Source organism: Anolis carolinensis, unplaced genomic scaffold (genome assembly GCF_035594765.1).
Source record: "Anolis carolinensis isolate JA03-04 unplaced genomic scaffold, rAnoCar3.1.pri scaffold_13, whole genome shotgun sequence".
Taxonomy (NCBI): domain Eukaryota; kingdom Metazoa; phylum Chordata; class Lepidosauria; order Squamata; family Dactyloidae; genus Anolis; species Anolis carolinensis.
This window is the reverse complement of record NW_026943824.1, coordinates 4,977,113-5,004,033: the sequence shown is the minus strand read 5'-3', so window position 1 is coordinate 5,004,033 and position 26,921 is coordinate 4,977,113. Positions and strand designations below refer to the sequence as shown.

The following is a 26,921-nucleotide window of genomic DNA, read 5'->3' as shown; positions in this document are numbered from 1 at the left end:
TACTGTAATTTACAACATCATAAAACTGCCAGCAAAACGCGAGGAATGGAATGAGGAAGTACAGCCACTAGTGGACAGTGAAGCAACAGCTCCCCCTGTGGCCGGAATTGTGAAGCTGGAAAAAAATGTTAAATGCCTCTGTGTCTGTCTATACTATACTGTATGTTGTTTGTCTGTTGGCACTGAATGTTTGCCATATATGTGTTCATTGTAATCCTCCCTGAGTCCCCTTCGGGGTGAGAAAGAAGGGCGGAATATAAATACTGTAAATAAAATAAATAAATAAAACATGCAAATGTGAGTAGCTCAATAGGTACTGCTCTGGCAAAACCATTAACACCAGGGAGAAAAAGACACACAAACATATCCATTTCCTTTTTTAAAAGTCTGATCAAACTCAGCCCGGGAGAGCAGACATTTAAAAAGCAGGACTGGAAGAGGTAACGTCAGGCCTTCCAGGAACGGCGCCATCATCCCGACAGATGAACCAGAACGTCAACGCTTATTTATACAAACAGCTCATCGCGAAACATAAAAGTGATGGATCGCCATGGTCCCATCCCGCTTTTAGATCTTGTCGCTGATCCAATGTAAGCCCCGTCTCGACCGTATGCCGAGAGCAGAAATGACCAAACACCTGGTGCGGACGCTAATCTCAGGCCCAAAGGGACGAGGACACAAGGGTATCATGAGAAAGCGTGTGGAAATCTGGGAAGGGAGGAAGAATTCCCCGGGAGCTGCATGACTGGCCTGTCAAAACATGCTCCAGAAGTTCACATTAGTCACCAGGAAAAACTTCTGGCTGAGGGCAGAATAAAAAGGGGGAGGGGAGAGTGTTTTGGGTGAATGAGAAGCCCTTGTTTCCATCCTCCAACTCGGAAACTTCCGAAACTTTCTTCTGAGATGGAGGAAAGGAAGGATAGATGGGGATAATGACAAGTTCCTTTGACAATCAGCTTCCTAAGACATTTTCCTGAGATGGATGGATGGATGGATGGATGCAACAACAGCAGTGGGTGTCACTGATAATCGGCTTCCTAAATCATCTTCCTGAGATGGATGGATGGATGGAAAGACAGCTGCTGGTGATTTTGTCCATCAGCTTCCTAAAGGAAGGAAGGAAGGAAGGAAGGAAAGAAGGAAAGAAGGATGGATGGATGGAAGGAAGGGATAGCTGTGGCGATGATCAGCTTCCTAAACTATGAGATGGATGGATGGAAAGACAGCTGCGGGTGATTTTGTCCATCAGCTTCCAGAAGGAAGGAAGGAAGGAAGGAAGGAAGGAAGGAAGGAAGGAAGGAAGGAAGGAAGGAAGGGATAGCTGTGGTGATGATCAGCTTCCTAAACTATGAGATGGATGGATGGAAAGACAGCTGCGGGTGATTTTGTCCATCAGCTTCCAGAAGGAAGGAAGGAAGGAAGGAAGGAAGGAAGGAAGGAAGGAAGGAAGGAAGGAAGGGATAGCTGTGGTGATGATCAGCTTCCTAAACTATGAGATGGATGGATGGAAAGACAGCTGCGGGTGATTTTGTCCATCAGCTTCCAGAAGGAAGGAAGGAAGGAAGGAAGGAAGGAAGGAAGGAAGGAAGGAAGGAAGGAAGGGATAGCTGTGGTGATGATCAGCTTCCTAAACTATGAGATGGATGGATGGAAAGACAGCTGCGGGTGATTTTGTCCATCAGCTTCCAGAAGGAAGGAAGGAAGGAAGGAAGGAAGGAAGGAAGGAAGGAAGGAAGGAAGGAAGGAAGGAAGGGATAGCTGTGGTGATGATCAGCTTCCTAAACTATGAGATGGATGGATGGAAAGACAGCTGCGGGTGATTTTGTCCATCAGCTTCCAGAAGGAAGGAAGGAAGGAAGGAAGGAAGGAAGGAAGGAAGGAAGGAAGGAAGGAAGGGATAGCTGTGGTGATGATCAGCTTCCTAAACTATGAGATGGATGGATGGAAAGACAGCTGCGGGTGATTTTGTCCATCAGCTTCCAGAAGGAAGGAAGGAAGGAAGGAAGGAAGGAAGGAAGGAAGGAAGGAAGGAAGGAAGGAAGGGATAGCTGTGGTGATGATCAGCTTCCTAAACTATGAGATGGATGGATGGAAAGACAGCTGCGGGTGATTTTGTCCATCAGCTTCCAGAAGGAAGGAAGGAAGGAAGGAAGGAAGGAAGGAAGGAAGGAAGGAAGGAAGGAAGGAAGGGATAGCTGTGGTGATGATCAGCTTCCTAAACTATGAGATGGATGGATGGAAAGACAGCTGCGGGTGATTTTGTCCATCAGCTTCCAGAAGGAAGGAAGGAAGGAAGGAAGGAAGGAAGGAAGGAAGGAAGGAAGCAAGGAAGGAAGGAAGGAAGGGATAGCTGTGGTGATGATCAGCTTCCTAAACTATGAGATGGATGGATGGAAAGACAGCTGCGGGTGATTTTGTCCATCAGCTTCCAGAAGGAAGGAAGGAAGGAAGGAAGGAAGGAAGGAAGGAAGGAAGGAAGGAAGGAAGCAAGGAAGGAAGGAAGGAAGGGATAGCTGTGGTGATGATCAGCTTCCTAAACTATGAGATGGATGGATGGAAAGACAGCTACGGGTGATTTTGTCCATCAGCTTCCAGAAGGAAGGAAGGAAGGAAGGAAGGAAGGAAGGAAGGAAGGAAGGAAGGAAGGAAGGGATAGCTGTGGTGATGATCAGCTTCCTAAACTATGAGATGGATGGATGGAAAGACAGCTGCGGGTGATTTTGTCCATCAGCTTCCAGAAGGAAGGAAGGAAGGAAGGAAGGAAGGAAGGAAGGAAGGAAGGAAGGAAGGAAGGAAGGATGGATGGAAGGAAGGAAGCAAGGAAGGAAGGATGGAAGGAAGCAAGGAAGGAAGGATGGAAGGAAGCAAGGAAGGAAGGATGGAAGGAAGGAAGCAAGGAAGGAAGGATGGAAAGAAGCAAGGAAGGAAGGGTGGAAGGAAGCAAGGAAGGAAGGAAGCAAGGAAGGAAGGAAGGAAGGAAGGAAGGAAGGAAGGAAGGAAGGAAGGAAGGAAGGAAGGAAAGAAAGAAAGAAGGATGGAAGGAAGCAAGGAAGGAAGGATGGAAGGAAGCAAGGAAGGATGGATGGAAGGAAGGATGGAAGCAAGGAAGGATGGATGGAAGGAAGCAAGGAAGGAAGCAAGGAAGGATGGATGGAAGGAAGCAAGGAAGGAAGGAAGGATGGATGGAAGGGAGGAAGGAAGCAAGGAAGGAAGGACGCAAGAAAGCAAGGAAGGGATAGCTGTGGTGATGATCAGCTTCCTAAACTATCTTCCTGAGATGGATGGATGGCCAGAAGGAAAGAATGAAGGATATATGTGGGTTTCTTTGATGGTCAGCTTCTGAAACTGTCTTCCTGGGAGGCAAGGAAGGAAGGAAGGAAGGAAGGAAGGAAGGAAGGAAGGAAGGAAGGAAGGAAAGACAGTTGCAACTTCCTAAATCATCTTACTAGGACGGCTGGATGGAAAAACGATAGCTTCAGGTTGCTTGTCCAACCCTAATCCATCTTCCTGATATGGATAGATGGATGGATAGTAACTGTGGATTACTGTCCACAGTTACTCTCAGCTTCCTAAATCATCTTCCTGAAATGGATGAAAGGTTAGATTTTCTTTCCTTGATCCTCAACAGCAAGAATGATCACAGTAAACCAGACGTCATGGATGAAACCTGATCCAAACCTACCAATTTCTTCATCTCATGCAGTGGTTCTCAACTTGTGGGTCCCCAGATGTTTTGGTCTTCAACTCCTGGAAATCCTAAAAGCTGGGAATTGTAGACCAAAACACCTGGGGACCCACAGATTGAGAACCACTGATCTTGTGTTTTGCTGTTGGAGAACCTTGAGGGTATTGTGTGGTATTGTGGGGAAGCAGACGTGTGAACAGGAATTAAAATTGATCTCTCATTGTTCCTTGTAACGAAGTGTGAATTTTTTGGTTTACAGATGTCATGTTTAATTGCATTTTAAAAGGATCAATATTTCAGTTACTCTGCACTCATGAGTTGGTTGCCATGGAGAAGTGGGCGGAGCCAACTGCCGGTTTGGTGGAGAAGTCCAGGTTTAAAAAAGAAGCAGTGAGTCTGTGCCCTGATGAGGTACAGTGAAGACTGACCCTCAGTTGAAGGGATCAGGGAGACTCAAATGCTTATTTTTGAGTCAATTTAAAATAAGTTTGGTGACTTATTTTAAGGTAGTCTGTCTCCTGATGAGGAACAGATCATCTGTGATTATAATTCATAGGGTGACTGCAGTTTAGAGCAGTAAAGAAAGAAGTGACATTTTAAGAAGTTTGAAACACCTCATTCTAGCCTTGCAACTGTTAACCAAAGTGCCTCTAAAGAGAAAGTTACTGTAACCATTAAGCTTTGTGCCAGAATAAACATGTTATTGTTCTTTTAAACATCTCAGCTTCTGTCATATATATTACAATCAAAAACAAATAAGAAGAAAGAAGAAAAACAAGATTTAAAAGGTCTTCTCTCTAAGTAGCTAGTGGCTATATCTTCCCATAGTGGTGGCAAGCGTGGATAATCCCCTTTACATCTGGTGGCCGCATTATAAACATCTTTACACTGGTGGCAGTGGTTATAATATAATAATATAATTAAATAAACATCCAACATCTCTTCTCTGCAGTCCTGCCTTCCCAAAACTTGTTGTCTCCAGTACAAAGTCCCAGTTCACGTGTCCTGGTTGGTGACTCTGAGTGTGTGTCTGGACATAAGTGCAGTTCTGTGCGGGGAGACCTGGGGACAGAAACCAGCTTCTTTTTAATGACACCGGAGTTTCTGACTCAGGGCAACTCTAAGGCGACCGATCATGGGGTTTTCTTGGCTGAATTTTAACCGAGGATGGTTTAATACTGCCCTCCGAGGCTGTGAGTGCAACATACACAAGTCCACCTAAACTACCAGTTGTGCGTTGATGGAAAAATCACTCTGTGGAATCACACCACATATATATCACAAACAAGATGCTAGTCTTTAAATTTCAGTCCAATACTTCAGTGAGATAAACCATATTTCCAAGATATTTCTGCCTTGTGTGTCCATTTCTCTGCTAACGAAATCGTGCCCAGGAACGTCATCAATGTCATGCACGTGTTGAAGTTCAGGAGACACAGGAAGTGAATGGAGAAGAAAGGAAAACAATTGCTGGAGGAGTCTGAGGTTTCCTTCCCCAAAGTAAGCATTTCCCGTGCAATCCCCCACATCAGCCAAGCACATCTGGATTTCGACTTCTACGCAATGCCAACAGCAACCAAGGACTGTCATTTGGAGCTCACCGATGGCTTTTCAGGAACTGTTTTTAAAGGAAGAGAAGGTGACTGAGCAAAGCTAGCATGTGGTCGCCTCTAGCCATCTTCCAAGATGTTTTTAACCCAGAACTAAGGAAGACAAGCAAAGTCTCGTTCAGAGGAGGGACTCATCTTCTGCCCTCATCTTCTGCTTCATTCAAAGAAGGGAACAAGGGTCATCATCTGTTCCTGACAGTGCAAGAACTGAATGTTCAAAGATTTCCCTTTTAAAAAGATCTCCTATCGCTATTTTCATCTCAGTTTCCAAAAGCGTCCTGACAGGAAACTGCTTCCCCTGATAACACAAGGTAAAGGTTTTCCATTGACGTTAAGTCTAGTTGTGTCCAACTCTGGCAGTTGGTGCTCATCTCCATTTCTAAGCCGAAGAGCCGGCATTGTCCGTAGACTCCTCCTAGGTCATGTGCCGTTACCTTCCCGCTGGAGCGGTACCTATTTGCTCACATTTGCATGTTTTTGAACTGCTAGCTTGGCAGAAGCTGGGGCTAACAGTGGGAGCTCACTCTCCTCCCCGGATTCGAACCACCAACCATTTGGTCAGCAAGTTCAGCAGCTCAGCGCTTTAACACACTGTGCCACAAGCATTTATATGTGAATTGCAGAATACCAATACATCTCTATTCTGATGTCAGGCTCATTAACTCTAAGAAGACCTAAATTTGAATTTACCAAGGATTCAAAACGTTTGGAAATTTTACCTATCTAACCAAGTCACGAGACAAGGATTGTGTTATATTTTTTCCAAACGTGCCGGGGTGAAACCATGTTAAAATTTTTATAATTGTGCATTTCTCTTGTCTATTGTTGTGTTTTATATTGCTATTGTTTTTATTTGGGCTTGGCCCCATGTAAGCCGCCCTGAGTCCCCTTTGGGGAGATAGAGGCAGGGTATAAAAATAAAGTTGTTGTTATTATTATTATTATTATTATTATTATTATTATTATTATTACAGTAGAGTCTCACTTATCCAACACTCACTTATCCAACGTTCTGGATTATCCAACACATTTTTGTAGTCGATGTTTTCAATACATCGTGATATTTTGGTGCTAAATTTGTAAATACAGTAATTACTACATAGCATTACTGCATATTGAACTACTTTTTCTGTCAAACTTTTTGGTGCTAAATTTGTAAATACAGTAATTGCAACACAACATTACTGCGTACTGAACTACTTTTTAATATAAATACAGTAGAGTCTCACTTATCCAAGCCTCGCTTATCCAAGCTTCTGGATTATCCAAGCCATTTTTGTAGTCAATGTTTTCAATATATCATGATATTTTGGTGCTAAATTTGTAAATACAGTAATTGCAACACAACATTACTGCGTACTGAACTACTTTTTCTGTCAAATTTTTTGTATAACATGATGTTTTGGTGCTTAATTTGTAAAATCATAACCTAATTTGATGTTTAATAGGCTTTCCTTAATGCCTCCTTATTATCCAACATATTCGTTTATCCAACATTCTGCCGGCCCGTTTATGTTGGATAAGTGAGACTCTACTGTATTATTATTATTATTATTATTATTATTATTATTATTATTATTATTATCTCCCACTAAGCTTCAACATTTCTAGAACTTTTTACACATCTAACTGGAAGACATGCAAAGGGGAGGCAACCAATTTGAAAAGAAGACTCCTAGGAGACACAATTTATCATTTTCTCAACAAAGCAAAAAGCAATCTGGGGATTCCAGAAGGATTGAAACTCACAAAACAGTTTTGGGATCCTAATACAACCCACATCCAGCTACAGCAGTGGTTCTCAACCTGGGGTCCCCAAATGTTTTTGGCCTTCAACTCCCAGAAATCCTAACAGCTAGTAAAACTGGCTGGGATTTCTGGAAGTTAGAGGCCAAAAACATCTGGAGACCCCAGGTTGAGAACCCCTGATCTACACTTACCAACAGCTGCTCATTGTCTAAAAATGACTTGGAACAAGCAAAGCATGGGCCCTGCCACTGAGCCGAAAACCCTTTCCAAGGATGCCGAGCCTCTCAAAACCTTTTCAGCATCAATGAAAGTCGAAGCTGAAGTTGGGTTCACTTCTCCAATGAAATCTCCAACCCAAAACCACACTTATCTCCCTCTTTCTCTGGCTACATTTCATCCTCTTTTGTTCGAGACACATTGCCTCTCTATTATGCTGCAACATCTTTGTGTGGACTCTCTACAGACGCGCAGAATAATCCTACATACACAGCGCGGTCAACATTTATTTGCCTACCTCTCTTCAATAAATAGATGGGAGTCTATTTAGCCTCTGATTCATTATGGCTCCGTTATCCTTCCAAACAAAGGATGTGTTTGCTCTCAGAAGAGGCCAACGGAGACGCATTTCAAGCAAAGTTGTCACTTGCTTCCCACATTTGTTGAAAAAAATACACCCAAATGGTGCATATAATCTCCAACTACGTCTCCTTTGTGTGTTTCCAAACAAGCCATCGGGGTAGGAGTGATTCTCATAATAACCTTGCATCAATACTCCTGACTCTGGCTTAAAGCAAAGCCCTTTGAGAGATAATTAAAACAAACTTGTTTAGGCGCCCTTTGAAATGAGAAAAAAGCAAAGTGTGAATTAATCTGCACCATCCGACGTTTTAAAAATGTCCCCAAACCAACATTCCACCATTTATTGCAAGTCTCTCTACAATTATGATAGAATCAATTCTCGTGATTCCAGAGATCTAAGTAATAATAATAACACTGTTGTTGTTTGGGTTCATTTCTGACCTCCGGCGATGCTAAGGCAAGGCCAGCACATGGTTTTCTTGGCAAGGTTTGCTCCAAAGAGGCTTGCCTTCTCCATCCCCAAAGGCTGAATGTGTGACTAACCCAAAATCACCCAGTACGTTTCAATGGCTGAGCGAGGTTTCGAACCCTGATCTCCAGTCACAGACACTGTACAATTCAGTTAATAATAATAATAATAATAATAATAATAATAATAATAATGATAATTTTATTTTTATACCCCGCCCCATCTCCCCGAAGGGACTCGGAGCGGCTTACATGGGCCCAAGCCCAGTCCACAATAAAAACAAAGCAATAAAAAAACCAATAAAAACCAATCATAAAATCACATTCAAGACCAGTCGAGAATCATAAAGTTGGACAGGATCCTCAGAGGTCATCCAGTCGGACCTCGTTTGCCATGCAGAAAAACACAATCTGAACCCTCCTAGCAGATGGGCATCCAGCCCCTGTTGAAAAACCTCAGAGATTGTGAAGTCTGTTGGGAACTAGGCAAGTGGAGTTTACATATCTGTGGAATAATATCCAGGGTGGTAGAAAGGACTCTTGTCTGCCTGAGGCAAGTGTGAATGTTGCAATTGGCCAGCATTGAATAGCCTTGCAGCTTCAAAGCCTGACTGCTTCCCGAGGGAATCCTTTGTTGGAAGGTGTTAACTGGCCCTGATTGTTTCTTGTCTGGAATTCCCCTGAATGTATACTGTATATACTTGAGTATAAGCCTAGTTTTTCAGCCCTTTTTTAGGACTGAAAAAAAAAAAACCTTCCTCGGCTTATACTCGGATGAGGGTCCTGGTGGGCTTATATTCAGATCGGCTTATACTCAATATATATGGTATATTTATTATTTTTCTCTATTATTATAGGTATTGTTACATTCATTATTTTACTCTATTATTGTTGTTACTTTTACATGTACAGTAGAGTCTCACTTATCCAACATAAACGGGCCGGCAGAACGTTGGATAAGCGAATATGTTGGATAACAAGGAGAGATTAAGGAGAAGCCTATTAAACATCAAATTAAGTTATGATTTTACAAATTAAGCACCAAAACATCATGTTAAACAACAAATTTGACAGAAAAAGTAGTTCAATATGCAGTAATGCTATGTAGTAATTACTGTATTTACGAATTTAGCACCAAAATATCACGATATATTAAAAACATTGACTACAAAAATGGATAAGTGAGACTCTACTGTATCTTGGCTTATACTGGAGTGAATGTTTTCCCAGTTTTTTTGTGGTAAAATTAGGTGCCTCGGCTTATATTCAGGTCGGCTTATAGTCGAGTATATACGGTATATTCTCTGGCAGTCATAAACTTAGCGTTCTGTTTTGCCTTTCCTTAACTGGGTTTGTTGGGAACACAACTCTAAGAATGGCTGACGATGAATATTAGGTCAGATGCTTTAGAGCAATTCCAAAATAAAATCCTGTATTTTTTATTATAATAAAGGAAAAGAAAAAAAGCGTATCGCCATCATCATTCCAGTTGACTGAGACACAACACATCTATATGATCACCTGTGGCTTCAGTAATACCTCACTACGGGTTAAATCTGACCTGCCTCCGTAATTCTTTGAACTGCATCTGAAGCTGTTAATTTTTTAATTGTTTGCAAATGCTGCGGTGGTAGAAAAAGCCTGCCAAACCCACAGCTATTAGGAACGCTTATCCTCTTTGCAAAACACTCAGCATAGAAAACAAAGAAACAAGGGGGACAGAGTTTGCCAGAAAGATCCTACAGCAAGAGCAGAAACTCCGAAAGAGACTTTGGAGAGAGTGATCCCAACCAGATGCTAGCATTTCCGGATGGATTTACTGGAACGGCAAGACGACTTCTCCTATTTCCGTTGATAAGAGTTTTCAGTCGCCTGGCATCTTCTTTGATGCATCCCCTGTTGTTCTCTCCCAGTTGGCCCCAGTTTCCCAGTAAAGTTGCTTATTCACCTTGCCCCTGGGCACACCTGGCCCGGCAGGAACATACCAAGGGATTTGCACTCTGTTCTCCAGTTTTTTTATCCCGTTTTTATTACGATTTTACCATTTATGTGTTTTAAATGCAATATTTTATCCTGTATTTTTATTTTAAATGATATATTGTATTACTGTTTTATCTTTTTATAGTGTGATTTGTATTATGTTGCCTATGTTTTGTTCTATGTTGTTTGGGCCTCTGCCCCATGTAAGCCGCCCCGAGTCCCCACGGGGAGATGGTGGCAGGGTATAAATAAAGTTTTATTATTATTATTGACACAACGATGTTGTATGACACAGCAAACAAGATAGATATGCTGGATTTCGTTTCACAAAACCACAAGTCGAACACTTCCCAAGTGTCTAGGACTGTGCGATGTATTTTCGGATGATGCGTGCAGATCCCAGCAGGGTGGCCTTTTGCAGTTGGCAGATCGTAATTTTGTCAATGTCTATTGTTTCCAAATGCCGGCTGAGATATTTTGGCACGGAACCCAGTTTGCCCATCACCACCGGGACCACCTGCACTGGTTTCTGCCAGAGTCTTTGAAGTTCAATCTTGAGGTCCTGATAGCGGCTGAGTTTTTCCTGTTGTTTTTCATCAATGCGACTGTCAACTGGGATGGCGACATCAATGATCCAAACCTTTTTCTTTTCCACAACTGTGATGCCTGGTGTGTTGTGTTCCAGAACTTTGTCAGTCTGGATTCGGAAGTCCCACAGGATCTTTGCGTGCTCATTTTCCACGACCTTTGCTGGTTTGTGATCCCACCAGTTCTTTGCTGCTGGCAGGTGGTACTTGATGCATAAGTTCCAATTATTATTATTATTATTATTATTATTATTATTATCCAATTATTATTATTATTATCCTTATTTATTTCATGCCATTCGTGTGCCGCCTTTCAACCCAATCCTCCCAAGGCTAAAATCACAAAATGCACAAGCACAAGAAGCAAAAACCCAACCAAACAAGGAGAAAACTAGGCATAACAAGTTTAGAATGGTCACTTTGGAGATGGGATAAGAATAGTTTATTGCATCGGTGTGACTCTTGTCAATGGCTGTGGAGATGCCTTTAAGTTTTATGTTTATTGGACTCTCAAAGTAATCCAGAGACCATCAGCAAACAGCTGATCTTATGTTTACAAACTGGGCCAGGAACGGAGAGAGTTTAGGGTGCTTTAAAGCAATAAAACGGGAGGCACCTGCCCAAAGAGAGGCAAGCTGGTGGAAAGTATTCTGACACTTCGGTTGTGCCATCTTCACGTCTGAGGATCCTCTTTGTTCTGATTTATGGCCCAAGATTGTTCCCACAACTCTTAACTTGGAATTAAGTCCTGTTATGTTCATCCCTGAAAGCTGTACTGGGTTCAAAAGGGCCTGGTTGTTACTGCTATCCCTATGCCTTTCTTTCTATCAATTCTGACGTACAGCAATGCTTTGTTCAGAAAGGGATTGCCAACATTGCCTTCCTTCCAGGGCTGAGAGAGTGTGACTTTTACGATGTGTTTCTGTGGCTGTACAGGGCCCATGGTGGCACAGCATGTTAAGACTGCTGAGCTGCTGAAAGTTGAAGGTTCGAATTCGGGGAGCGGAGTGAGCACCCGCTGTTAGCCCCAGCTTCTGCCAACCTAGCTGTTCGAAAACATGCCAATGTGAGTAGATCAATAGGTACTGCTCTGGCAGGAAGGTAACACGTTGCACCACCATTATTATTATTATTATTATTATTAATATTACTACGTGTTATAACTGAAATGCTGCAAATGCTCCCTCTATACCCCTCCAGAGCCTCTTAGTGGGTCGATATTTACTATTAGCCGACCCTGCTAATAGTCTGCTTTTAATCTGTTTTTATTATAACGTGTTTTTAACTTGTCCTTCTATTTGACTTTTACGGGAACTGCGATTCCCCTTTTCGGGCACCTGTGCCCATTTTCATATATGCTGGTCATAGACAGTAATAAATTGTGGATACTGATACTACTAGTTGTAATAATAATAATAATAACGGATTGATGTGAGTTTTCCCGGCTGTATGGCCATGTGTTCTCTCCTGATGTTTCACCACATCTATGGCAGGCAAATGTCAGGAGAGAACACTTCTGCAACATGGCCATACAGCCCGGAAAACTCACAGCAACCCATTGGTTCCGGCCATGAAAGTCTTCGACAACACAATAATAATGGATTTTTATTTCTTACTCGCCTCAAACTACTGTACCATACTGAGGCTTGCATAGTAGTAGTCGTACTACTAGTATTAGTAGTAATAATAATAATAATAATAATAATAATAATGGATTGATGTGATTTTTCCAGGCTGTATGGCCATATGTTCTATCCTGATGTTTCACCACATCTATGGCAGGCAAATGTCAGGAGAGAACATTTCTGGAACATGGCCATACAGCCCGGAAAACTCACAGCAACCTATTGGTTCCGGCCATGAAAGTCTTCGACAACACAATAATAATGGAGTTTTATTTCTTACTTGCCTCAAATTACTGTACCATACTGAGGCTTGCATAGTAGTAGTAGTAGTAGTAGTAGTAGTAGTAGTAATAATAATAATAATAATAATAATAATAATAATAATAATAATAATAATGGATTGATGTGAGTTTCCAGACTGTATGGCCATGTGTTCTCTCCTGATGTTTCACCACATCTATGGCAGGCAAATGTCAAGAGAGAACATTTCTGGAACATGGCCATACAGCCCGGAAAACTCACAGCAACCCATTGGTTCCGCCCGTGAAAGCCTTCGACGACACAATAATAATAGATTTTTATTTCTTACTCGCCTCAAACTACTGTACCATACTGACTTTTACAGGCAATTCAAACTAGTTAAATATTCTCTACTCTGTGGCTCAATCATTAATGAAAAATAAGAGTACAGTCAAAAAGAAAGAATGGAAGATGGTGCCGTTCTGGTGGAGAGTTCTGCAGATACGAAGCTTTGCCAAAAGGCAAATTAATGAACAAATCAGTCCTAAAGTCTCACTAAAGTCAGAATGACTAAAGTACGAAGGTTTGGCAAAAGGCAAATTAAGGAACAAGTCAGTCCTAAAGTCTCACTAGAGTCAAAATGACTCTAGAGTCAGGATGCCTGCCATAGATGAGGGCAAAACGTCAGGAGAGAATGCTTCTGGAACGTGGTCAGACAGCCCAGAAAAACACACAACAACCCAGAGGCCTTCCTAGTTCGGATGCATCCGCACAACAGCTGCACTTATTTTCTCGAAGGCCATAAAGCAACATGATAAACAACAACAACATATAAAGAGAGGCCTTCCTCTGAGGATGCCGAAACGTCAGGAGAGAATGCTTCTGGAACGTGGCCAGACAGCCCAGAAAAACACACAACAACCCAGAGGCCTTCCTAGTTTGGATGCATCCGCACAACAACTGCCCTGATTTTCTTGAAGGCCATAAAGCAACATGATAAACAACAACAACATAAATAGCTCCACGGTTTGCCTTAGTTTCAAATTGCAAGGCCACACTTTTGCTGCAAAACACACAGAAGCAAAACACAGAAGTCCAGGACTTTACAGGAATGCTATCCCTATCCATGGAGGATCTATTTAGCTTATTATTATTATTATTATTATTATTATTATTTTATTTAAGTGATGCTGACGTACAAACTTAAAAACGGGGGGGGGGGGGTTTACATGAGGGTTAATGTCCTGGTTCTTCTTTTATTTTACCTTTTTTTTGTCTTTTTTAAATATACATCCACTTTTTCCCAATTAGTCTTCTTAATGGGTTTACCTCTTGTTTCTTTCATGTAAAAAGTTAATTGGTCCATGTCTCTTATTTCTTCCAACTTCTCTAACCAGAGTTCTAATTCGGGAATCTGTTTTAATTTCCATTTTTTTTGGCCAAGGTTATCCTAGCCGCCGTTGTTCTATAAGTAAATAATTTATCTTCATTTATTTCTCAATTTAGTGATGAGTCTATCCTTCCTAGTAAATAAAATTCAGGTTTCATGGGAAATTTTTTATTCAAAATTTTTTTGTGAATTTTTCCCCCAAATTTTTTGTATTCTTGGACAAGTCCACCAAAGATGGTAAAATGTCCCTTCTTGGGATTTGCATTTCCAACAATGATTCGGGTACTTTTTGGACATGGGAAATTTTTTATTCAAAATTTTTTGGGTTTCTTCGTGAATTTTCCCCCCAAATTTTTTGTATTCTTGGACAAGTCCACCAAAGATGGTAAAACGTCCCTTCTTGGGATTTGCATTTCCAACAATGATTCGGGTAACTTTTTGGACATGGGAAATTTTTTATTCAAAATTTTTTGGGTTTCTTCGTGAATTTTTTTTTCAAATTTTTTGTATTCTTGGACAAGTCCACCAAAGATGGTAAAACGTCCCTTCTTGGGATTTGCATTTCCAACAATGATTCGGGTACTTTTTGGACATGGGAAATTTTTTATTCAAAATTTTTTGGGTTTCTTCATGAATTTTTTTGTATTCTGGGACAAGTCCACCAAAGATGGTAAAAATGTCCCTTCTTGGGATTTGCATTTCCAACAATGATTCGGGTACTTTTTGGACATGGGAAATTTTTTATTCAAAATTTTTTGGGTTTCTTCGTGAATTTTTTTTGTATTCTTGTACAAGTCCACCAAAGATGGTAAAAACGTCCCTTCTTGGGATTTGCATTTCCAACAATGATTCGGGTAACTTTTTGGACATGGCTCCCAACTTCTTCGGTGTCATATAACACCTGTGAAAACTTTTTAGCCAATTTTCCTTTAGGTCCAAAGCATATGTGTATTTAATTTTTCCCCCCAAATTTATTCACATACTGAAAAAATTAAATTTATATTTTTGGCCCAACGAGGATCTGTTTAGCTTTCTAGGTCAAGCGTTTGATGCCCATATACTTTTGCAAAAGGTTGTTAGGAAACCTTCCCATCCTGTAGCCCAGGAATGGACAAAATTTGGGCATCGAGGAGTTTTGGGACTGCAACTCCCACCATTCCTAACAGCCTCAGGCCCCTTCCTTTTGCCCCTCAGCCGCTTAAGCGGCTGAGGGGCAAAAGGAAAGGGCCTGAGGCTGTTAGGAATGGTGGGAGTTGCAGTCCCAAAACTCCTCGATGCCCAAATTTTGCTCATGCATCCACCAACCCAAACCTGCATTGCATTCATTTTGTCCTGGTGCAACAATGGCAATAACTGCAGTGTTTACATACTTTATCTTCCAACAACAATGCATGTTTTATTTTGCTTTGCCCCAAGATCTGTATCACTCCCATGCATTTTTCCCCTGCATTCTCTCCCTCTTCTTTTCTTTCTTTCTGTGTCCAGCCCACTCCGCCCTCCAACCCCCTTCGGCCTCCTGGCTCCGCAATATGACTGATCTCATTTCCATAATAGGATTGTAACCATGGCTGTCAGAAGTAGTGCAAAAGGAGGGGGGGGGGAAGGAGAAAAGGAAGGGGGGAAAAAATCCAAGTGTAAATCATTTGCTCAGGGAGGCCTTCCAATGCATGCCCCCTAATTATTCCCTTTGTAGCTTCTCTTGGGCGACGAAAATCCTTCTCGCAAGGACACTTGCATTTCCCCAGGTCTGGATTACGAAAGACATCTATATATATAAATATAGATATATATCTCATATTAAGTATCTACTGCACTAAATATCTACTGTGTAGATGCACCAGCGGGATCCCGACAAGAAAAAGTTTTGACCTAGGTCACAAGCACATACTGTATATACTGTATATTGATAATCTATATATATAAAAGAGTGATGGCATCATGGCGACCCACAAAATAACAAAACTGCAGGCCCTCCAACCTCGAAATTAGACAACACAACCCATCATCCACGCCTCTACTTTCATACAACAAAAAGAAAAGAAAAATAAAGTCCTAATTAGAGAGAGAGGAATAATTGCTTTTATCCAATTGCTGCCAGTTAGAAGGCTAAGCTCCTCCAACTTGGTCTCCTAGCAACCCAATAAAAATAATAAAAAAACACTAAAAAATTAATACAATAAAATACTATAATAACAGAAAATAACTAAAAATAATACAAGAAAATAATAAAATATAATAAATAAAAATATAACTTACAATAAAATTAATTAAAAATGCAAATAACGTCAAATAAAAATTACACAACAATTTTTAACCAATACCACCACCACTTTGCCACAGCAACGCGTGGCCGGGCACAGCTAGTGTATATATATATATATATATATATATATATATATATATATCATATTAAGTATCTACTGCACTAAATATCTACTGTGTAGATGCACCAGCGGGATCCCAACAAGAAAAAGTTTTGACCTAGGTCACAAGCACATACTGTATATACTGTATATTGATAATCTATATATATAAAAGAGTGATGGCATCATGGCGACCCACAAAACAACAAAACTACAGGCCCTCCAACCTCGAAATTTGACAACACAACCCATCATCCATGCCTCTCGGTTGATACAACAAAAAGAAAAGAAAAATAAAGTCCTAATTAGAGAGAGAGGAATAATTGCTTTTATCCAATTGCTGCCAGTTAGAAGGCTAAGCTCCGCCCACTTGGTCTCCTAGCAACCCACTCAGCCCAGGGGACAGGCACAGTTAGGCCTCACTTAGGCCATTTCGACACTGCCTATAAAATACAGATTATCTGATTTTAACTGGATTATATGGCAGTGTAGACTCAAGGCCCTTCAACACAGCTATATAACCCATTTATAATGGACTTAATGTAGGGTAAAACCTTTACCTTAACTACCACCAATTCCTCAATACTTTTATTTCCCATACCACCATACTTTGCCACAGCAACGTATGGCCGGGCACAGCTAGTCTATATATATAAATATAGATATATATCTCACATTAAATATCTACTACACTAACTATCTACTGTATAGATGCACCAGCGGGATCCCGACAAGAAAAAGTTTTGACCTAGGTGACACACACATACTGTTTGTTTGTGTCTATGCATATATACACATGTACCACATATATATACACACACACACACAAACACAGAATCAGAATATGTGTATGTATAGTTTCATACATGTATAACTTTCTCTCTCTGTGTATATATAGATGTATGTTACTTATTATTTATATTCACAGAAAAAGTTTTGACCTAGGTCACATGCATATACAGTAGAGTCTCACTTATCCAAGCTAAACGGGCTTACAGAACATAGGATAAGTGAGTGTTGGATAAGTGAGACTCTACTGTACTATATATATATATATATATATAATATACACACACAGAGAGAATCAGAATATGTATATGTATATTTTCATATACGTATATATACTCTCTCTCTCTCTCTCTGTGTGTGTGTGTATATATATATATATATGTTACTTATTATTTATATCCACAGAAAAAATGTTTTGACCTAGATCACATGCACGTACTGTATATGTTTGTGTGTATGTATATACAGTATACATACATACACACATACCGTTTATATACGCATACACAGAATCAGAATGTGTATATTTACATACATGTATATATACTCTGTATGTGTGTGTGTATATATATGTGTGTGTGTGTGTGTTACTTATTATTTATATCCACAAAAAAAAGTTTTGACCTAGGTCACATGCATATACTGTATATGTTTGTGTGTATGCATATATAGTATACATACACATACTGTATATATACACACACACAGAATCAGAATATGTGTATGTATTTATACATGTATATATACTGTGTGTGTATACATATACTATACCTGCTCTCTCTATATACTCTATATATGTATGTGTGTGTGAATATATATATATATATATATATATATATATATATCTTATTTATATCCCCAGAAAAAAAGTTTTGACCTAGGTCAGATACACATACAGTATGTTTGTGTGTATGCATATACACGCACACACGCACAGTATATGTGTATGTATATATTTACACATACATGTATATATACTATCTGTGTGTGTATACATATACTATACATGCTATATATATATATCTCCACATTTACATAAATGTAGTGTATATATACTGTGCATATATATATATATATATATATATATATATATATATAGCTTATGGTTTATATCCTGCTTTTCCTTTCCTAAAAGAGACCCACACACTGCGTATATGCATTTTGATAGATTTTCAACTATTTTAATGTTTCTAATTATTTTATAATTATTAGATTTATTTCTACCCTCCTTTTTCTCTCCACAATGAGACTTTTAGTGCTTCTAGGTTTAAATTCTAATTTAATGTTTATGGGTCTTCCGTTCTAAACTGTATATATGTGTGTGTGTGTGTGTATGTATTTATTTATTTTCTAACATTGTTAGCTGCTTTGGGTATAAGCATTTGTGTGTGTGTGTTTATATAATTTTATTGTTTAACATTGTTAGCTGCTTTGAGTATAAGCGGGGTATAAATGTGTGTGTGTTTATATATATATTTACACAAACATACATTTTCACATTCGTACACACACACAAACGAAGATAATAATACATACAACCTAGGCCAAAACTCTTTGGGCATTTCTATACTGTAGAATGAATACAGTTTGATACCACTTGGCTCAATGTGATGAAACTCTTGGGAGTTGTAGTTTGGTGGAGAACCCAAAACCAGCTGTTAGGAATGGTGGGAGTTGCAGTCCAAAATACAAATGTATATAATAGCCTGACCAAGAAGCCATGAAATCATACCTTACACACTTGCCTTCCTTTTCCCTCTCAGCTTAAGCAGCTGATGGGCAAAAGGAAAGGGGCCTGAGACTGTCAGGAATGGTGGGAGTTGTAGTCCAAAACACTTTTACTGTAACTTTTTACCTGGTTCAAGTCTTCATCGTTGAGCAGATGCGACTCCCGGGGTTTGAAGCAGTTCTGGCACTTGCTTTTGTTGAAAATGTTGGCCTGGAATTTCCTGCAAGGGTTCTCTTTGGCAGACATGGCTGTCTTGTCCGTCTGGATGTCTGTCAAAGCGGGTCCGAACCGGTCCAAATCTGGATCCAAGCTGGGATTTTTGAATGGTGGGTTCCAAAATCTCGATCCAAAGTGGGATTTTGAATGGTGAGCTCCAAAAATAAATCCTTGATGAGTTTTTCCAAGGGATGAAGACTGTATATATATATTGGTTCCAAATGCAAAACAAGTCTTAATATCCCAGTACTGTTTTGCAAAGAAATGGAGGAAGAAAATATATATATATTTAGGTGCCAAATGCAAAACAGAGCCTTACTAAGGAAGAGCTCCAAAATAAATCCTTAATGAGGTTTTCCAAGGGATGAAGACTATATATATATATATTGGTGCCAAATGAAAAACAGTCTTAATATCCCGGTGCTGTTTTGCAAAGAAATAAAGAAAATATATATATTTAGGTGTCGAATGCAAAACAGATCCTTACTAAGGAAGAGCTCCAAAATAAATCCTGGATGAGTTTTTCCAAGGGATGAAGACTATATATATATAGGTGCCAAATGCAAAACAGATCCTTACTAAGGAAGAGCTCCAAAATAAATTCTTGATGAGGTTTTCCAAGGGATTAAGACTATATATTTATATTGGTGCCAAATGCAAAACAGTCTTAATATCCCAGTGCTGCTTTGCAAAGAAATACAGGAAGAAAATATATATATTTAGGTGCCAAATGCAAAACAGAGCCTTAATATCCCAGTGCTGTTTTGCAAAGAAATAGAGGAAGAAAATACATATATTTAGGTGCCAAATGCAAAACAGAGCCTTAATATCCCAGTGCTGTTTTGCAAAGAAATGGAGAAAGAAAATACATATATTTAGGTGCCAAATGCAAAACAGATCCTTGCTAAGGAAGAGCTCCAAAATAAATCCTTAATGAGTTTTTCCAAGGGATGAAGACTATATATATATATATATATTGGTGCCAAATGCAAAACAGTCTTAATATCCCAGTGCTGTTTTGCAAAGAAATGGAGGAAGAAAATATATATATTTTAGGTGCCAAATGCAAAACTAAGGAATAGAGGAAGAATATCTCTCTATAGGTGCCAAATAAAGCCTTAATATCCCAATGCAAAGTGGAAAGGTTGTCCCAAAGGTCCTCTTCTCCCAGTTCCAAAGGGGCCAGGCCTGTCCGCACCAGCCATGGCGGTTTAGTCCCGCGATAAATCAGGATCCAAGCCTCCGAAGTCCCTTCCTCTTCAGAAGTCGCTCCAACCTTTGCAAAAGGAGAAGAAAAAGACAATAATCCAAAGGGAGGAATCAAGCTTTCTTCTGCTGCTGCTTCTTCTTCTGCTTAGGCCTGAGTTTGCATTTTAAACACAGGCAGAAAAAGGAAAAAAGAAAGGGAAACGCCTTGATTTCCAGGCCCACTTCCCCCCCTTTTCCTTCCTTCCTTTCCTTTGCCTTGATTGCATGCAAAAATAAAAAAAAAACAGCCTTCAATGGCCTGCATGCAAAAGCTGCGCCTTCTTTTTGCAAGGTTTTGCAAATGCAAAAAATAAAATAAAATAGAGAGAGGCAGAAAGAGCTCAAAGGGGGGGCGTGGAAGAGGGAGGGGGTCCTCACGCGCTTCCCAGGGTTTAGCCAGCCCTCGTTGGGAGTGATTGGCAGCCCTGAGAGCCAATAGTCAACGCCTTGGATGGCTAACAAAAGAACAGGCTGCCCAATCAGGAGCCAAGGAAAGAGGTTGTGTCTTGGGGGGAGAAGGGGCGTCTCTTGCACGTCATCTGCAAAGACTCAGGGATTGGAGGAGATTTTCTTATGTGTGTGGCTTGGAAGGGATTTTTTTTTTTTTTTGCAATTGTTCAGGTTTGGTAGAGATTCAGAGGCATTGCAGCCTCCCTGGGACATTGCAATCCCTATGTTGTTATTATTTGCAATACTGGTAGAGAGATTCAAAGGCATTGCAGCCTCCTAGGAACATTACTATTACTATATTATTATTTGCAATACTGGTAGAGAGATTCAAAGGCATTGCAGCCTCCTAGGAGCATTACTATTACTATATTATTATTTGCAATACTGGTAGAGAGATTCAAAGGCATTGCAGCCTCCTAGGAACATTACTATTACTATATTATTATTTGCAATATTTGGAGAGAGATTCAGAGGCATTTCAGCCTCCTAGGAACATTACTATTACTATGTTATTCTTTGCAATATTGGTAGAGAGATTCAGAGGCATTGCAGCCTCCCAGGGACATTACTGTTACTATATTATTATTTGCAATATTGGTAGAGCGATTAAGAGGCATTACAGCCTCCCAGGGACATTACTATTATTATGCTATTATTTGTAATATTTTGCTATCACTATGTTATTATTTGCAATATTTGGAGAGAGGTTCAAAGGCATTGCAGCCTCCTAGGAACATTACTGTTACTATATTATTATTATTTGCAATATTGGTAGAGAGATTCAAAGGCATTGCAGCCTCCCAGGGACATTGCTATCCCTATTTTGTTATTATTTGCAATATTGGTAGAGAGTTCAAAGCCATTGCAACCTCCTATGGACATTACTATTACTATGTTATTATTTGCAATATTGGTAGAAAGATTCAAAAGCATTGCTGCCTCCTAGGAACATTACTATTACTATATTATTATTTGCAATATTTGTACAGAGATTCAGAGGCATTGCAGCCTCCTAGGAACATTACTATTGCTATGTTATTATTTGCAATATTTGTACAGAGATTCAGAGGCATTGCAGCCTCCCAGGGGCATTACTATTACTATGTTATTATTTGCAATATTGGTAGATAAATTCAAAGGCATTGCAGCCTCCCAGGGACATTGCTATCACTATGTTATTACAGTATATATAATATTGGTACATTGTTATCCCTATGTTGTTATTATTTGCAATATTGGTAGAGATATTCAAAGGCATTTCAGCATCCTAGGAACATTACTATTACTATATTATTATTATTTGCAATATTGATAGAGAGATTCAGAGGCATTGCAGCCTCCTAGGAACATTACTATTACTATGTTATTATTTGCAATATTTGTACAGAGATTCAGAGGCATTGCAGCCTCCTAGGAACAATACTATTACTATATTATTATTTGCAATATTTGGAGAGATTCAAAGGCATTGCAGCCTCCCAGGAACATTGCTATCACTATGTTATTACAGTATATATAATATTGGTACATTACTGTCACTATGTTGTTATTTGCAATACTGGTAGAGAGATTCAGAGGCATTGCAGCCTCCCAGGAACATTGCTATCACTATGTTATTACAGTATATATAATATTGGTACATTACTGTCACTATGTTGTTATTTGCAATACTGGTAGAGAGATTCAGAGGCATTGCAGCCTCCCAGGGACATTGCTATCACTATGTTGTTATTATTTGGAATGTTTATATAGGCATTTTAGCTTTTATATTTTTCAGGTAAAGAAATTGAAGGGCTTTACTTTGGTAAAAGGTTTATTTCCCACATTTAGAATAGCTAGATATTTCTGTAAATACTCTTTACCTCTTCTGTGCACAATGGAGGACCTTCTTATAGCAATAATAATAATAATAATAATAATAATAATAATAATAATAATAATAATAATAATGGGTGCCCCAGTGGCACAGTGTGTTAAAGCGCTGAGCTGCTGAAGTTGTGGACCAAAAGGTCGCAGGTTCGAATCCTGGGAGCGGAATGAGCACCTGCTGTTAGCCCCAGCTTCTGCCAACCTAGCAGCTCGAAAACATGCAAATGCGAGTAGATCAATAGGTACCGCTTCGGCGGGAAGGTAACAGCGCTCTATGCAGTCATGCCAATGGCCACATGCCCTTGGAAGTGTCTATGGACAACGCTGGCTCTTCGGCTTAGAAATGGAGATGAGCACCAACCCCTAGAGTCGGATTGCATTTCCCATACACTTTTGTATCTTTGCTCTATTATCATTATATTGTATCTTTACTCTATCATTATTTTGTATCTTTGCTCTATTATCATTATATTGTATCTTTGCTCTATCATTATTTTGTATCTTTGCTCTATCATTATTTTGTATCGTTGCTCTATTATCTTATATATTTTGTATCCTTGCTCTATCATTATTTTGTATCTTTGCTCTATTATCATTATTTTTCTCTTTCCTCTATTATTATTTTGTATCTTTGCTCTATTATTATATTGTATCTTTGCTCTATCATTATTTTTGTATCTTTGCTCTATCATTATTTTGTATCTTTGCTTTATTATCATTATATTGTATCTTTGCTCTATCATTATTTTGTATCTTTGCTCTATTATCATTATTTTGTATCCTTGCTCTATTATTATTTTGTATCTTTGCTCTATTATTACTGCTATGGTGTGCATATTTATGGACATTAGTTTTCAGATCCTTTATTGGTTTTCCCATATTTATGGATATAGAAGCCCCAGGTGGCGCAGTGGGTTAAACCACTGAGCTGCTGAAATTGCTGACCAAAAGACCAGCAGTTCAAATCCAGGGAGCATGGTGAGTTCTCATTGTTAGCCCCAGCTTCTACCAACCTAGTAGTTCGAAAACATGCAAATGTGAGTCGATCAATAGGTACTGCTCCGGCGGGAAGCTAAAAGTGCTCCATGTCATCATGCCGGCTACATGACCTTGGAGGTGTCTACAGACAATACCAGTTCTTCGGCTTAGAAATGAAGATGAGCACCCACCTGCAGAGTCGGACACGACTAGACTTAAAGTCAAAGAGAAGCCTTTGCCCTCCCCTCTTTGTAAGGCCCAGCTCTGCTTTGGCCAGCTGGCCAGCCAAGCCGCCTCTGTGCTGTCATAATGCTGATAAATAAATAGGAATAGAATTGCAGTTTGTTTACAGCTGAGAAGGAGCTCTGCTGCATCAAAGGCGGCTTTGATCACCTCCACACGCTGGGGGAAAAGACAAATCCTCCAAAGGGCAAAGAAGGAGCAGGTTTGAAAATCCCATCCCAGGTACAATCCCCTTGGACAAGTCTGGAGAATAAATCTGGCCAAGTCATAGGTCTGGTGTAGGGTTGCCATAACTTGCCATTGTCTTGAAGGCACAGAACAGGGAGGGTTTGGGTTACAGCTCCTGCGAAAGTCATGGAAGTTGCAAATCATCCAGAGATGTACCAGTCGGGCTCCTGGTCTATCTCTAGACATGGCCCCGCTCCAGTTCGGTTCAGTTCAGATGAGTCATGGCCACCCCAAGCGGGTGATTCACCCAAAGCAGCTGCATCCAGAAAGTGAGCCAAAGTTGTATGTTTAGAAGCCAGGAGTCCATTTGGCTTCCCTCCTCCTACACACCAGGCCGTTATCAACCCCGAAATAGGAACGCTCCTCGTGAAATCCATCCTGGAGTTAATACTTTTAGGGAAAAAACCATGCAAAAAAGCACAAAGGTTGCATGGCCAGGGTTGAGTTGGCATCTGTCTGTATTCCATCACACTTTGATCCCACCCCACGACTATGTGATGGTTTGTTGTCGAAAGCTTTCGTGGCTGTGAGTTTTCCGGGCTGTATGGCCATGTTCCAGAAGCATTCTCTCCTGACGCTTCACCCACACCTATGGCAGGCATATATACCTATACTTAGAGCTACTCTAAGAAGAACTTATACAGATGTTATGTTAATTACTGAACTGACTTTTTTCATGCTCCAGCAACACTATCAAGAGGGGAGTAGATTCTGCTTGTTTTTCATTTATTCAATTTGGCAAGATTGAAATCAAACTAGAGACTACAACAGTTTTACATTAAGGCTTATGTGAAGGGTTGCCTAATTGTACATCTGAATGTTAAGAACGGTTTATTTAACTTGATTCAATGCTGCAACAGCAATTTTGATTGGTATTAAGTTGACAATAAGACTCTGTCTGGTTTTTATTTCTATTTGACATAACTGGCACTTAAACTAGAAATAGGAATAGTTTTCCCGTAATACCTTTGTAAGTGTTGCCAAGTGTATTCCTTTATGTTAAGAACTATACTAATGTAGTGAATGAGAATACAAGTACAGTAGAATCTCACTTATCCAACACTCACTTATCCAACATCCTCGATTATCCAACGCATTTTTGTAGTCGATGTTTTCAATACATCGTGATATTTTGGTGCTAAATTCGTAAATACAGTAATTACTACATAGCATTAATGTGTAATGAACTACTTTTTCTGTCAAATTTGTTGTATAACATGATGTTTTGGTGCTTAATTTGTAAAATCATAACCTATTTTGATGTTTAATAGGCTATTTCTTAATCTCTCCTTATTATCCAAGATATTCGCTTATCCAAACTTCTGCTGGCCCATTTAGCTTGGATAAGTGAGACTCTACTGTATTACATTTATTTTATTCTATTTTTATTATTAATACATTTATTATTTCACTCTGATCTTATTATTGTTACATTTATTATTCTACTCTATTTATTATTACATGTATTATTTTCCTGTATTATTATAATAACATGTATTATTTTACTCTATTAAAAGGATACATAAGCACATTTACATTGAAGAAGATGAGAATAATGATTTAATCAGAGTTGGACAGTCTTATCTTAAATTTGAGCTTGATGTAAATATTCAAAAACATTTAACCTACTGATGCCTCATTTAATGTAATTTTTTGGTATCTATTTTTATTTCTGAAATTTCCCACCTTCGGCTTATGCTTGAGTCAATGATTTCCCAGTTTTTTTGTGGTAAAATTAGATGCCTCGGCTTATATTCGGGTCAGCTTATATTCAAGTATTTGGTGCATGTTATTGTTTATTGATGTATTGTACATTGTTTTGTTTTGTATTTGATATTTCTGGGAGCCACCCCGAGTCCCCTCCGGAGGAGATGGTGGCGGTATATAAATAAACTTATTATTATTATTATTATTATTATTATTATTATTATTATTATTATTATTTTATTATGACACAGCAAACAAGATAGACATGCTGGATTTCATATCTCAAAATCACAAGTCGAACACTTCCCAAGTATCTAGGACTGTGTGATGTATTTTTGGATGATGCGCGCAGATCCCAGTAGGGTGGCCTTTTGCAGTTGGCAGATTGTGATTTTGTCAATGACTATTGTTTCCAAATGCCGGCTGTTGTTGTTGTTATTATTATTATTCCTCTGAAATAGAGCCTATAGCACCTGGGATTCCTTAGCAATTTGGGGTGGTGACATATTTTCATTTTCTCTCATTGTCATCTTCACCCAAAAATATTTTTTGGGACACTAAAAACCCTGCATGACAAGCTGGGCCATGTTTTGAAGGTGATCGAGAAACAGTCTAGACTGCATTGTTGTGTCATTTCAGTCCCACTTAACTGTTGTGAGATCTGCAGTTTGGCAAGACAGATTTGGAAGGTGATGGGATTTTAGCAAAGTTGGATAACCATTGTGCCTGACGTTTCGCCCACAACTATGGCAGGCAACCTCTGCGGATGGCTGCCATAAATGTGGGTGAAATGTCAGGAGAGAATGCTTCTGGGACGTATCCATACAGCCTGGAAAACTCACAACAACCCAGTGATTCCGGCCATGGAAGCCTTCGACAACACATTGACCCTCGATCTGTTTGAATAGAACAACTATGAGATTGCAGTTAAACACATATAGATGATCCTAGATTGAAAACTATTCAAGAGTATTTTTTCCCCCGAAACGAAACTTGTAAGAAGCCTGGTGCCATCTAGTGGAAAGTGGCATTGTGAGCATGATGCGCATTGCTCACACATCCTGAAATAACAATATGACCTTAAGAGGTGGAACAACAACTTCTTGCAGTTCCGACCAGTTCCGACACATCGTCTCCTCTTTCCTTACAAGTCGAAGTGTGCATTTTCCCGCAAAAGTCATACAGGGA

The 26,921-nt window shown here is 39.6% G+C and overlaps 1 protein-coding gene across 5 annotated transcripts in view; it reads right to left on the bottom strand.

Moving 5' to 3' along the window:
- The window catches only part of mprip (myosin phosphatase Rho interacting protein), a 150,351-nt gene extending 129,684 nt beyond the window's left edge, over positions 1-20,667 (bottom strand). For 2 of the 5 annotated variants that reach the window (XM_062964154.1, XM_062964153.1), the window contains exon 1: positions 18,921-20,666. In XM_062964154.1, coding sequence (XP_062820224.1) covers positions 18,921-19,040 — 120 coding nt within the window. In that variant the 5' untranslated portion in view covers positions 19,041-20,666. Of the gene's footprint in view, positions 1-18,920 lie in introns of all 5 variants that reach the window. The other 3 variants (XM_062964158.1, XM_062964157.1, XM_062964152.1) reach the window with 2 other exon arrangements.
- Positions 20,668-26,921: the final 6,254 nt, after the last annotated feature.